Here is a 14190-nt window from a genome sequence, read left to right as displayed (position 1 = left end):
TAGTATAATTTGATATGCCCAGCTTCTATGGTGAAAGAAGTGGTGCAACCAATTACTCTTAGGCAACCTCAAGGTTTATACACAAGCCTTCAGTCATTTATGTTTGGAGATAAAATCACTTCAAAATTATTAGATGAAAACCAAAAGGATTAAAAATACACATTAAACAAACAAAAAAAGCACCAGAGGAAAAAAAAAATCTGTGTCCTAGCTACCTGCATTCCTCTGTACCTGATCAGGCTACCTTTGTGCCTTCTGGCAAGGGATGACCAAGATGACCTTGGTATAATAATACCAATAATGCCCATCTCGATGTCTATGATTGTACTATTTTCCCTTTAACACTATGAGTGAAAGGTGCTGTGATGCTGTTCAATAAGCCAGCAGAGACTGCCTGCAGAATGCATCCTCCTGATGCACAGCTGTGTGAACCACAAAAGACCTTTAATGTCAGACAGCCAAAGAACACTGTGAAGTGCGGTACCAACAAAGATGACCACAAATACTTCAAACCAACCAGCAAGGTGAAAAAGCAAAGGCAACTAGCCTCTCATCTATTTATTTCCTTTAAGTAGTTCACAAACTATTAAATATATAACCACCTTTTAAAACACACCAGTTTCTTTACTCTGGCACATGGAATTCATATGTTTCTTTATTTTGGCACATGGAAGGAATGAGGTAAGGGTGACTGATGAAGTCTCTCAGCAGCTTCAAATTCTGACCAGTGTTGATAGGACTGCAGACCACAACATCTGCAACATGAGCTGTATCACTGGGCAGAGAAGCTTTTTGTTGCAATGCATCTCAGTTCTTGCAGAAGGATGACTTGCCTGCTATCCTAGTAATGTGCCTATACATTTTTGTCCAAAACTGTGCTAACAAATAGTAGTCGCATTTAGATGGGAAATATTAAGCTCTGAAGTTGGACATTTCTTTTCTTACACATTTTTTAATGAACTGCTGAAAATTTTTCTTCATTATGTGCTCATCTCTAATAGAAACAGAACAGGAACTCCAAGCATAATCATCCCACTGGCCAGTCTGTCATTAATCTAATAAACTTAAGAAAAGAAAAACAACTCGCTATCCCAAGAGAGATATTTTTGCAGTTGCTTTCACAAAGAATATGTCCTTGTCTTTATCTACAGAATGCAAGTAAGTATTGTGATATTTAAAGTAATGACAAAATTGTATTACCTTTACAACTAATCCCTTCGAGTCAACCAACCAAATTCTTTTGATAGCTGCATCTTTGGATAGCCCTTCTTTTTCCATTGCCATAAGAACGAGGTTTGCTATCCCCAATGCAGCCTGAAGAAAAAAGAAGAAAGGTAAAGTCCAAAACAAGAAATGAAAGAAATCCCCAGCTCACATGTTTCATTCACCTACTATTTTAGATAAGTTTTCTAATTTTAATAAACAATAATATGGAATCATTATTTTTTCATAAAATAAACCTAATGACCTGTAGCTACCATTTGGTAATTAGAAACCATAACACAGAAGAAGAGCATAGATAAATCTTAAATCATATAGATAAATCGTAGCATAGATGAATCTTCAGATGGCTCTTAGAGTGTGAAGAGCACAATATATGTTGAGGCTGGAAACTAGAAAATGCTAGAACTAACATTTGTTCCACATAATGATAGTTCCAGCCCTGGAAGTGTGCCAGGTTGGACAACAATCTGGTCTAGTGGAAGGTTCCTGCCCATGACAGCAGGGGTCAAACTAGATGATCTTTAAGGTCCCTTCCAATCCAAACCATTCTATCAGTCTATGATATTCATCTCAGAATACAAGAAATATTTTTTCTTCTTTGAAATTTTTGTAATTTAAACTAAAGGAAATAACAGTCTGCATGCCAGAAAGTAAAACACAAGAGCTTTTTCTCTTATCTTTTTCTAAGATGTCCATCAGAAAGGTAAGTCTCCTTTTACCTACTATTCATGTGTTTTGTAACTCTAGACTTGGCTGTGCTCCCAGTCAAAGCAGGGGAAAGAAAAACTCACATATCAATCTTTTGCCAAAACTTTTTTCATTCTTACTGGATTTTATAATATTTCATCCAACAGATTATATGCCATACAGGTACAGATTGAAAACCAGGCATCAAAACAAGCCAAGAAACTGGCCAATATTTCTGATTACAGACCCATACGTGTATTTTTTGGGTTCTGTTTCTTGTTCTTTATCACTGATTTTCACTGAGAACCAAGTGAGATTTTCCTTTTTTTGCTAAGAAATAGTTAGTTTTATTAAGAAACAGCTCCTGCAGCAGGGGTGATAGCTACCATTACCTCTTGGCAGCAACAGCCACACTAAAACTATTGACAAAAAAATAAACATCAGACCATTAATTCATCTGCTTGTTGAACATGGAAGAAAACCAAGGGAAGGAACTCTAGAAAGATGGATAGTCTTGATGCAGTAAGGTGATGACATGACAGATATGGATACAAGTCACTTTGAAAACTGCAGACACAGCACCAAATATTTAATGAAATTAAAGAAGCCAGCATGGGGTTGTAGGCTTCATACAAAAGATGACAAGCCATACTGTAGATAAGTACAGCCTGCACTTGTGTGTCAGCAGCTTAGAAATTAATACTCAAAAATTAGTATAAAAAATAGTCTGCATAAAGATCCTCAGAAATGGATGACCTTAATATGCAGAATACTGAAAAACTATATTCAATGCAAAAAAAATCAAAGGGGCACTTCTTACTAAATAATGCTGACTTGGGTAAATATGTTAAATTTACTTTCTCCGCTGTATTTCCTCATCTGTCAAAAAATGTTTTGCTTAGTTATATCAAGAGCAGTTCAATAATTTACAGTGGAAGAGCTAAAACCTGAAGTTCTAAAAAGAAAGCAGATCTCCAAAAAATGTCTTACGAAAAAGACGAGGCTTCACCAGATGATCAGAGCTTTTTCTGTGAGTTTACATTTGAACTAAAAAACAACTTTTAGCAGGTGTTAGCAATTATTCTACTCATTTAATTGTCTTGTTTATAGGACACATGTAACTCAGTAAATATTAATAAAACTCATCATAGAACAATTTCCCCAATGTATAAAACCACCTACCTCTCCAGCTCCCTGGAACAACACTGTGTGATCTGACAATTTGTTCTTGGTGATACGCAGAGCTGCAAGAAGACCTGCAACAGCAACAGATGCAGTTCCTGAAATAAAATAAAAAAAAGAGAATGTATCTGATTATTCTTAAAATAATTACAAAACTTTACATTTTAAGTAATACCACAGCATCTTTTGGCTAAAAGATACAAATACTGAGGATAGTAACAAACAGTTGACTGGAGTTAGAGTTTGTTTTACTTCACTCTTACAAAAGTTAAATGTAAGTGAGAATACCATCAGAGTAACATTAAATAAAATAGACTGATTATATGGATGGGTATAATGGCTAGGCCATTCAAACTTTTGTAAGATACTCTAGTTATGACCTTTTTTAGAACAAAGGGTGCGAGAGTCCAGAGAGAAATATTTTTAAGAAATCCAGATACTGAAAATTAGGTTACTGGTTTCATTCTTCAAATAGATATACTTCAAGTACAGTAAAATATAAGGTTAAAATAAAAGTTCATTTCTCATGGGGAAGTTGTCAGAGTAGAATATCAAACTGAACATTTACAGAGAAGCTAAACCAGCTGTAAGAATTAGGCCAGCTTATTTAAGACTTGAGCCCACTGTGACAGGAGTTTCAGTTTAGTATCTTCTAAAACATTTGGAGGCACCTTTCAAATCTATCTTTGAGTAATGTCACACAAGGAAAAAGGCTAACATTCAGTTTGATGATTTAGCCTAGGGAGGTCTTTTTTCTCCAGATCAGAACCCCAGGAAAAAAGATACCTGTCTTTGAATGGAGAAATTTTGGTTCTCGTTGTGAGAAACAGCTATTAATAAAAAGTAGAGCAAAAAAAGAATTCAACCAGGCATCTAACTCAAAATTGTTCAGAGTGGCAGAGTAAATCTAACCTCTGTGATTGCTGACATATCTTTGTCTAACTTGTCCTTAAGGTCTTCTTTCAAATACTCTTACTTGAAAGAGCTCAGCAAGCCTATTCCAGTGCTTAACTGTACTCTAGGTTGAAAATTTCAAATCTAAACACTTCTTTTCTTCTTCTATTTCTTTTCAGCTTCTTATCTACTACTGGAAAGCCTGATACTTTGTAAAAAGTAATTTATTACATTTAAAGACTGATGGTGTTCCAATCAGCTTGCTTATCTGGAACAATACCAATCCTCCCATTCTTTCAGAAAGTTAAATTTTCTTAACTTGAATCACTGCACCCAAATTGATACACTGCCCTGCAGGTGAATTGTCAGCACTGCTGAGTCCAGCTGTCAGCCTCTGTTGTGCTCAAAGAAGTGATATTTGGTCACCAGGAGCTCACATCTGGCTCTTCTGACCAAAAGACTGAAGGTGACTCCTTCTCCCCAACAAAGCCTACTGGAAGGGGAAGACCTTCTTTCATGTGTTTGTGACTTCATGCAACAAGCTTGTATTTTTCACAAATTATTATCATCACTAAAGCATAAGGTGAGCCTACAAAAAAAAAATAAAATCAGACTCTATTGCTGCAAGGAACTTGGATCCCATGGACAGCAACATAGTGGACAGGAATATAGTAGTGAGGTAGATAATACCTCCAGCAAAGTTCTGGATTTAGAGGAGATTCTGAAGAACCAATTGCAGACAGCACTGATTTCTCTCGGACTGAAAAAGCTGTCCAGATGCTAACAATTAGGTACTGAAAGTCAAAACACGAGTTTCAACAGTCTTTGAAGATTTATAATGCCTATCTGATTCAGAGAGAGCTGGACCACAGGGAGATGAACACAGGCCCTGCAATGTCCAGTTCCAGGAAAAAGAAGTGAAGTCTTCCCTTTCTGGGCAGCAGCTGTCACTGACTGACTCAAGGAAATCAAAGATGAGGCCATGAATTATTTTGAGAAGCCTGCAAGAACTTGCAATGAGGAGATCTGCTGGCTCCTACAAGTCTGTTCCTGATCACCATTGCCCTATCTGCAATTGCCTACAAGTCACACAGTTGAGGGGAGAATTCATATTGCTACTGATTTTTCCTTCATAAAAAGTGTGAAATGGCTATGACCAGCCTCACAAAAGCACTTGGCCCAGAATCTGCATATTGGATAGTTGCTCTCAATAAGCAGCTGCTCTAAATTTGCTATTCACAAGTCTATTTTCTCATAAACAAGGTGAATTTTAAAGCTGAGATAGCAGTAATCCCTACATTAAACTCTATGAGATGCTCAAAACAGGTATTCATACTTCAGGCACACAGACCATTGATTGTCAAATATATGTATGTAGCTAAAACTACAGGACCTAAAAGAACAGAAGTAGTAAGAAGCCTGGTACTGGCTTCTTTGTATTGTACTTTTCTTCAATGACATCATTTGGGTGTTGAAAGCTGGGTTTGAATCTGTGGTTTGTAGGTAGGATCATCTAAGTTTCAAGAATGGTTACTTATTCAAAAATAAAAGGTAATGCCTAATAAAATTTAAGAACACATTTTAAAGTTAGAAAGTCACTTTTTGCAGTAAATCCACTAAAACAGTTAAAAAACACGTGTCTTCAGAATTATGTTTGTTATGTGCTTTTGATTATGACTTTTCACTTCAATCATTAGAAATACAGGACACCTTGTTCTCAGCCCACTTAATGATTAGACCATACAAATCTGGCATTTTTTACCTCTTTAGTCATTTTTATGACTTGTTCTGTCCCTGACTTCTAAATAAAAAAATCTTTAAAATGGTTCCTCTGAAGCATGGCTTTAGGAACAATAACCATCAGACAGTGAGACACTTCCACCTCACAGTCTCCCAGAACTAGCTTGTTCCTTTCCCAGATGAAATTAAGTCTTCCTCAGGCAAGTGCCAAGCTGGCAAAGACCAAAACTGGCAAAAAAAGAAAAGTCAGAGTGTGCTCTCAGTTTCCCTTGGTATTCTATCAAACAATCCTCATAACCAGCAAGAAAAAAATCCCATGGTCTCGTTGGATGCCAAATTCTTTCTCCTATTTTATTTTACACAGCTGTGCTTGCAAGGGAGGAGGAGGGAGCCTACATAACACAGCCTGTTCCTAGGACCATCAATCTGGTCTCCTGAAAAGGAAAGCTGAGCTGGAGCTGTAAGATCCCTGTTTTCCTTGAGGTTGTGGTCATCACAGCACCCTGCCCCCATCAGAGGAGTTCTCAGAGAGCCATGAAAGCTGCTCTTCAAGCTGCTTTATGGTGACAGAGTAAAAATGAAACACCAGAGATTTATAACAAATGGGAATGCTGGGATACCACTTATCTTCATGGCTGATGTACTGTTGCTAAGCTTGTTAGCCAGAAAAATGGACTGTCATTAAGTATTACCAGTTGGGATATTTTTACAAAATTTGTCACTACACGATCTTCTGTTTTAAGGAGAAATAGAAGATATATATAAATAAACATAAATAAATATATGAAACATAAATAAAATCCTGCACTGAATATCAATACATCTTGCATCAAATATTTGCATAGGATGTGAGCTACTGTTACCTGTATGTTCATAATGAGGACGATTCAGAACAAAGTTTATAATTGCAATAGATAAAGGCTTAAATATGACTTTTCTCTCAAATCACGAATTGCCCTAAAAAGGGTGTTTAGAAGTATTCCACATCAATTTTATTCCGCCTTTTGACTCTGAAAGGAATAATAAGCCAGTTTATTAGATTACTGAACCCACTATCACTGCTGCTGGCAGTGGCTGTCATCACTCCTCGTCAGCAGCTTCCCTTATTCCCTCCCACTGAAGGGGCACCGGCAGCCTGAATAGCAGATCTGTTTAACCGGAACTGCTCTGACTAACACCATGACCTTACAGTTCACCCTGAATACTGGCTCAAGCTTTTGAAATTAATCAAAATGCAATTCAAATCCATCTGCCAAGGCAGATGCAAATCACTTTTTGTGGACATCATGAGGCACAAGCAGATTTTTGTCACTTTTCTGACTGTCATCACTGTAGGAAGTGGAGAATCAGCTTGGCCAGAGCACGGGTTAAATCCTTTGTGTGCAGGATAAGATAGACATTTTCAAGAACATGATTTTGAAAACCCATTTTATTCTCCACAGATTTCTAGAATATTAATCAAAGCAAATTTAACAAAGGATATTTTCCTAAAGCAGTGTCAACTGCTGTAACAGCAAATATTTCATTATAGTTTTTTAGGAAGGTAAGTCATGTCTTGTATAAACACAACAGATGTGAAATATCAAGGTAAACTATTCTATACCAAGTCTTCATTTTCTGTGCAAGATTCTTTAGCCCTCTTACAGTAAACTGCACAACTGAGCATGAATATGTTAAAAGAAATCCACAGCCTTTGGAGGCTGACACACTGTAAATGCCTGGGAGCACAGACTACCTTTTCAGCAGATACAATTGAACAAAAGATTTGGGGAGGGGAAAAGCCCCAAAATGTGAGGAATAAGAACTTAGTTTATATTGCATGAAATTTAATTTAAATTAGTGAGAAAGGGATTATTGCACAGAAGCCTTTTTCCATTATTTAAAGTTTCAAAAAGTAAAACTTGTAATCAAGTGCTAGTAGTTCCTTTATGTAATTTTACCTATCTCATTTTAAAAAGCTAGCAAACAATAAGAGGGAAGAACTTTCTACAGCACATCCAAAAACCTGAGGTATTCATTCTGGACTAAAAGATTAGGAAGTGGTAAAAGTAAAATTCGTATTTCTCAATACACAGCATAAAAGAAATCACATGTTAACAATTGCCAGCTATCCAAATAGGACTTCACAGTGTGGCAGGGAAAAAAATCCATTCCCATCTCCTACACATACAGGAAAAAAGGGGAGTAAAGATCCTATGGAAAAGGTGAGATCTCAGTTGCTAGCTAGGCAAATGCTACAGCTGTGGGTAGTTGAAAAGGCCCCTATTTTAAGAGATGGGAGCTCCTTCTTCTTGCCATGAATGGGCTTCTCAAAGCTGCATGTGCACACTGCCCTGCTCTGCAGCAGGCAGTGGAAAGAGAGGAAAGGCTGTAGGCAAGGAGAAATGCAGCCTGTCTAAAACACCAACTATTTGGCGTATTTGGAAAAGGATACACAGTCTTAGCAGCACAGGATGATAACAAATTTAGATTATTCAATCTAAATTTATCACTGAGTAAAAAGAGGTGATATCCTTAATATACCAAAAGAAAAACACTTCATATAACCCGACAGCATATGTCTTAATAGGATTTTTTAAAAACTATTCTATTTTTTTATTTAATTTTAAAAATCTCAGCATGTTTCACTTGAAAGCCAATGTCTCTGAAAGTAAAGCACGTGTCTATGAAAGAAGTTTTTTACAGTTTACATATCTTATCAGAATTTGAGATATATGATATAAATATCTGAACTATTATATGTCATTCCACTCTGCATTTTTCAAAATCCTGGTCAGAGAAAGAACTGGAAGCCCCATGCCCATCACAACTGTAACAACAACTCCAAAATCTTCTCTACAATTTGCTTTCAAGAACTGAAATTTCTAGGTACCAAATGTATAAATTTTTATATTAATGTCAAAAGAATTTAATCTTGAAAAGGACAATGTTTGTAACACAGAAATTCTGATTTCTGAGAATGGCACTGATTTAACATTGAATTAGTCACAACATAACTTCCAGGTATAATTTTCCTGGTTATTTAAATGGCAGTCTGCTGAACACTTAACATACATTTTAAATAAAATCAAAATACAAAATGAAATAATTATGTTATATGTGGTCTACATTTTTTACTTTACGTCTCTTTCTTTTCATAAAATGTTGATGCAATCAAACAACACAGCTGTTCAAAACTAATGACATCTAAGGTCATGATGGATACTGAAGTTAATTCCAATCCAGTGCAATCTCTCTGTGTAAATATTTTTATTGGCATAAAATACAGGCCCTGTGTCCATTGTGGGGGAAAGCACTGCAATTGTGGGTACAGTGAAGCTACAAGAACTGTAACTCCAGAGCAGAGAAACATTATTTTATGTCGATTGTGTTATACTACAGAAGTTTGTCATTGTCAATTGAGACAATTTTTAAGTATAGAGGGGGAAAAAAGACGAAAAGAATGCAACAATTGAAAAAATTGACCTACATAGAGGCAGCAAGGCTAGAGAAATTTACGCCACCATTTGAAATGTATCCATGTCAGCAGTGACTGCAACCAGTGACCACATGATAAGCACCAAAAGAAAAAATGCACATCTCTGAAGACATGCAAACATGCCCTAAGCCACTGACTGTGCCCAAGCAGCAAAACCTCCTTCAACAGACCCACCAAAGTCAAAATGGGCATGGAAAGGGAGCATTGTGACACCCTGGGTTTGTGAAGGGCAGGAAGGTGTGGCCCAAGCCAATCCCACCCACAAGCAGGATTTCAGCACTGCCTTGTACCTAGGACTTTGGTTTTAGCAGGTATTAAGAGACTTGTTCAACCTCCCTGCAGCAGGGAAGGGAACTGGTTTGTTTCTTTAAGGAAATTTTAAACTGTGAATCCCAAGCCTGCTTCCTTCAAGGGCGGTCACACAGAGAACATCTCTCACCCCAACAAACAGCTTTGTCTGGCAACACAGGTCCCATGGGTCCATTCCCAGGAAGGGGTTGGAAAGAAAAAAACCATCACATATCAGATCTTTTAGAAAATTCCACCCTTTCCTCATGACACGTCCTTCCCTAAGTATATTGGAGATGAGTAAAGCTAGCAATCTGACCTAATTCTAAATGTTGTGAAGTTTGCCATTACAAAATTAATTCATATTTCTCCCATATGGGAAATTATGATCAAACCCCCCCCTCAGTTTTGGAAAAGGTTCTCTAATAGCTAAAAGCAGATAAAAGTATTTGTTTTAAACCAAAGGCTTTCTCTGATTTTAATTTCCAATAATCTGTCTCAGTATTTCAGAGAGAGAGGAAAAAAAAGCACCAAGCTGATTTGTGGTTAGAAAAAAACCAGATTGGAATCCAAGGGAAAAAGTGAATATTTTCTCCCTAAGGAAACATTGCTATTGTGTTTGTAAGAAGATATTTTGAAAATACAGATATGAAGAAATTATTGTAATTTCAGAGGGAAGAAATTCACCACCTATCCAAAACCAAAGATGCTTTCTAAAATGCTAAAGTACAAAGAACTTTATTATTCCAATACAGATTTATACCATTTGGTCAGAATCCTGTTCACCTTTTTCTCAATTGCTTGTGTACAGAGAGGTAATGTAGAAAAAGTGACAAAGCCTTCTGCAGAGTAAAGGATGTGACCGTACTGTAGCAGGGATTGAGACTGTTTCCAGAAATTCTTAATTATGTCTATAGGTGATCCTTAATGGTCCATCTTTTAGTGGTTTTCTGTGCCTGGTGTTTTGGCAGACTTTTTCCAAATGTTCTGCATTGTCAGTTAGGGGCAGGCTGACCCTGTAAATAGCTGTGAGCTAAGAGAGGACAACTGCATTTGTCCGAGTTAGTACTTGCAGATGGGTATATCTATTTTAGTGACTGACAAAAATCGGGATCATATATTAGGGTATTTTTTAGACTTGAGATACTGGAAGGTCCTCATTGCATCACTAAGATATATAAAAGATATATAGGGATCCTTTCTCGGGATATCTTATATAAAGAAAGAAATCCTCAAGTCTTTCTATGAAAGATATTGAACATTTCTATGGAAGATATTAAACACTTCTTTTGATCTTAAAGTAGCTTTCTCTTGAAAAATATTAGTACTAGGAGAAACTATGTTTAAAATACTATGTAAGCATTATCTTCAGAAGATAATGGCAAATTAGATGCAGTGTTATATTTCTTTGCTTCTATTGCCTTGGCACAACTTGTCAGCTTTACTGTTGCAAAAAACACAACTTGCATACAGAGAAAGCCACTCTTTCAAGTAGCCTGGAAAAAGTCATGCTATTTATAATCTGAAAATCTCAAAGGATTGATAAAGCAGTTAGCACCATCCATTCTCATTATAGTTGCTAGGTGAAAGATCCTTAGGGTTTATAAAGCTGGAAGAGGAAGAGTGATGAAAGATCAATGGGCTGTTATTCTACTTCCACACTGCAGGAGAAGATGACATGCTATGAAAAAAAAAGTTACTGAAGGTAACTACGGGGATATGATGACAAATGACAGAAACCAGAAATAAATGCATCCACTTTCACCCCTTGGAAGCTACACAGATATTAAGGATGGAGATCACCCAAAAGTCACAAGCATTTTTTGTGAAAATATCAAAGGCCCCATACGCGCAAATTAGATTGCAGAGAACAAATAAATTAAAAGGCTGTACTTCTAAGGAAGGCTGATAGCTGCTACAGCAGCTGAGACAAAAGCCAAAGGGATACCTTCCAACACTACTGAATGTCAAGACACTTCCTTCCAAGGTGCAGGAGAGAGAATGAAGTGGTTTGAAACTGCAAATACACAAAAGGCCTCATCAAGTAAGTTTACCTGTAGTTGGCACACTTTTGCTGAAAAACTCCCATTTCTCTGAAACGACATTCTACTTGAGTCTCTTTCTGATTTGGATTAAGGACCTTCATACTGCAAGAAATTCCCTGTGGGAACCAGGCCTCTAAACAACGACGGAAACTTCCAGATGCTGTTTGGCCTGCTATAATGAAGTGTTGTAGCCATGGCTACACTCAGACCCTTCAGGGTATGAAGCACCACGCTTCTTACAAAAGGAAATGACATTTTGTAATTAGTTTATTTCCCATCTGGGAGGTTGTTCTCCATAATCTGTTTCAGATGCATAAGTAGACCTCAACCAGGCTTATAACAGGAACAAGGTTCATGTGGATAGTCAAATCCCTATAACCAGAAAGACAAAGACTATTTGAATCCACTGCCATGGACTGAGTCACTAAAATATGACCTAGGTCCTACAAGCATGGCTCAATAAGGACTTCTGGAAAACTCCAGCTCTTAACAGTTGGCTTAAAGTGTAACTGAAAGCCATGAAAAATATATACAGGTTAACTTCCATTTCTGACGTGTCACTACTGAGACCTTCATATACCCAAAGGAACATCAGGGACAAGAGGTAGCTGGATACCCAGGGCCCTCTCTGGATACCTCTCTCCAGCAGCTCATCTGACTTCAGACTCCTCTCAAGGATGGAAGCCACTGCCCTAGAGAAAGTTATTTTTCAGTGCTCTTCTCTGACCAGATATAAGGCAACCTGAGTAGTAGCATACACCACTTCAGCCCTACTTGTCTGTCTTCTTGGGAGGGAGGGACAAGATGCCTGTTTAGATTGAGCACTGGGGAATTCCCCTTGTGGACATTTCCCACCCTAGATATCTGCCTTTTTCTAGCTCATTCCATAAATTATTCAGATGGGAAAAAGAGAGTCAAGAGGATCATTTCCATCTAATACTGAGTGAGACTGTGAGGAAAATTACATTAATATTTAACTGAGTTGTCAGCTTAAGAAGTGAAAAACAGTTTGACATTTATCAATCCAGTTGCATGGAAGAACAGCGGAGCAGTTGTCACTGAAGTGACAAAAAGCCAAGGAAGTAGAGTCCAGGTCTCAGCTTTGACATTTGCTCAAAGAAGTCAGTAATTTATATGGGGAAAGCCATTCACATATTAAACTGTTAAAAAAAACCTAAACCTGAAGAACAAACATCTAAATAAAGTATGAGGTGTAAATGAGAGATGAAAGGTTAAGAGCAAATGCAGCTCACCAAAAATTCATGCTGAGTAAAACCCAAGGCAAAATGTGACCTATACATCTATAAATATTACAATAAAGTTGATAAATTTTTCCCCTCTGGAAATTAAGATTTATTTTTGTGGCTTGTGGGAAGAATAGTGAAGAGAAGAGAAAAAGTTTGTTACCTTGAATGTCATCATTGAAAGTGCAATACTTGTTACGGTACTTATTCAGGAGGCGGAATGCATTGGCATTAGCAAAATCCTCAAACTGAATGAGGCAGTTCATGCCATATCTAGAAAAACAAGAAATTATGCATTATGTTAAAAAAGTTTCAAAATTATACATTAAAATGCTAGTAACATTTGTGGTCAGATTTTAAATGCAAGTATAATGTGAATCATACAACACTCAACATGTTTCTCTTGTATTTGGTATCTTTACATTCATACAGATTATTTAGAAGGCATAATAATCATACTACTAATAGTATTTACTCAGTTCTAAGTTATGAATAGAAGATCAGTGGAAAAGGCAGTCACCCTCTGCAGACATCTCAGCAGAAGTGTCCACTGAGCAATGACCTAGAGAACAAAAAAAGGTCCCTCCCAACACAAACCATGCTATAATTCTGTGGTTGTATATTTTTTTTTTTAATATGGAAACTCAAGACTCCTAGCACTAGATTTGTATGTCAATACCTAACAAGTCAACAATTGGCTTGCTGTGCTAGTAAGCCTAGTCCTAAAATGAAAGTTAGTAAGAAGTTAAATTAATATTACCACTACAGATAATGGAATGGTTTGGACTGGGAGGGACCTTCACAATCATCTTGTTCCAATTCCCTGCCGTGGGCAGGGACATCTTTCACTAGACCAGATTTCTCAGACCTTCATCCAACATTGCCTTGAACACTTCCAGGGACAGGGCACCCACAGCTTCTCTAGGCAACGTGTTCCAGTGCCTCACCACCCTCAGAGTAAAGAATTTCTTCCCAGTATCTAACCTAATCCTATTTTCAGCCTGAGGCTGTTCCTCCCTGTCCTGTTAGCGTTCAAAAACACATAATCACGGGGGATTATATGTGGTGCTTTTTATTGAGAGCTCTGGGAATCGGGGTATATTCAACCCAAATCTGATTCTAACCATACATCTGAAATGATCATGTTTTATACTCTATCGTTACATAACTTTCATGTTAATTATTAAACTTATATTGTTCTATTGTATACATAAATTTATCCCCTCTCTGAATTTCCAACATAGTTTCTCATTATTCTTCTTATGGTTATCTAATAATTACATTTAATTACTAAACAATCATCACATCTAACAATTATATAATTTATCATACTGCTTACGCAGGTGCAGTTGATCTGGGAAAGCACAAAGCCTAACATTTTAGATTCTAGCTTTAACTTTTTCCAGGG

General features: G+C 37.0%; 1 protein-coding gene across 2 annotated transcripts in view; it reads right to left on the bottom strand.

The window, feature by feature from the left end:
* The window catches only part of ME1 (malic enzyme 1), a 154513-nt gene that overhangs the window by 23259 nt on the left and 117064 nt on the right, over window positions 1-14190 (bottom strand). For both annotated transcript variants that reach the window (XM_005485945.4, XM_026792752.2), the window contains exons 7-9: window positions 12946-13055; window positions 3094-3191; window positions 1201-1314 (exon numbers count right to left, since the gene is read on the bottom strand). In XM_005485945.4, the coding sequence (XP_005486002.1) occupies window positions 1201-1314; window positions 3094-3191; window positions 12946-13055 (322 nt within the window). The remainder of the gene's footprint in view (window positions 1-1200; window positions 1315-3093; window positions 3192-12945; window positions 13056-14190) is intronic.

This window comes from Zonotrichia albicollis, chromosome 3 (assembly GCF_047830755.1).
Source record: "Zonotrichia albicollis isolate bZonAlb1 chromosome 3, bZonAlb1.hap1, whole genome shotgun sequence".
Classification (NCBI taxonomy): domain Eukaryota; kingdom Metazoa; phylum Chordata; class Aves; order Passeriformes; family Passerellidae; genus Zonotrichia; species Zonotrichia albicollis.
Note: the sequence above shows the minus strand (reverse complement) of the source record. Positions and strands in the feature narration are given on the sequence as shown.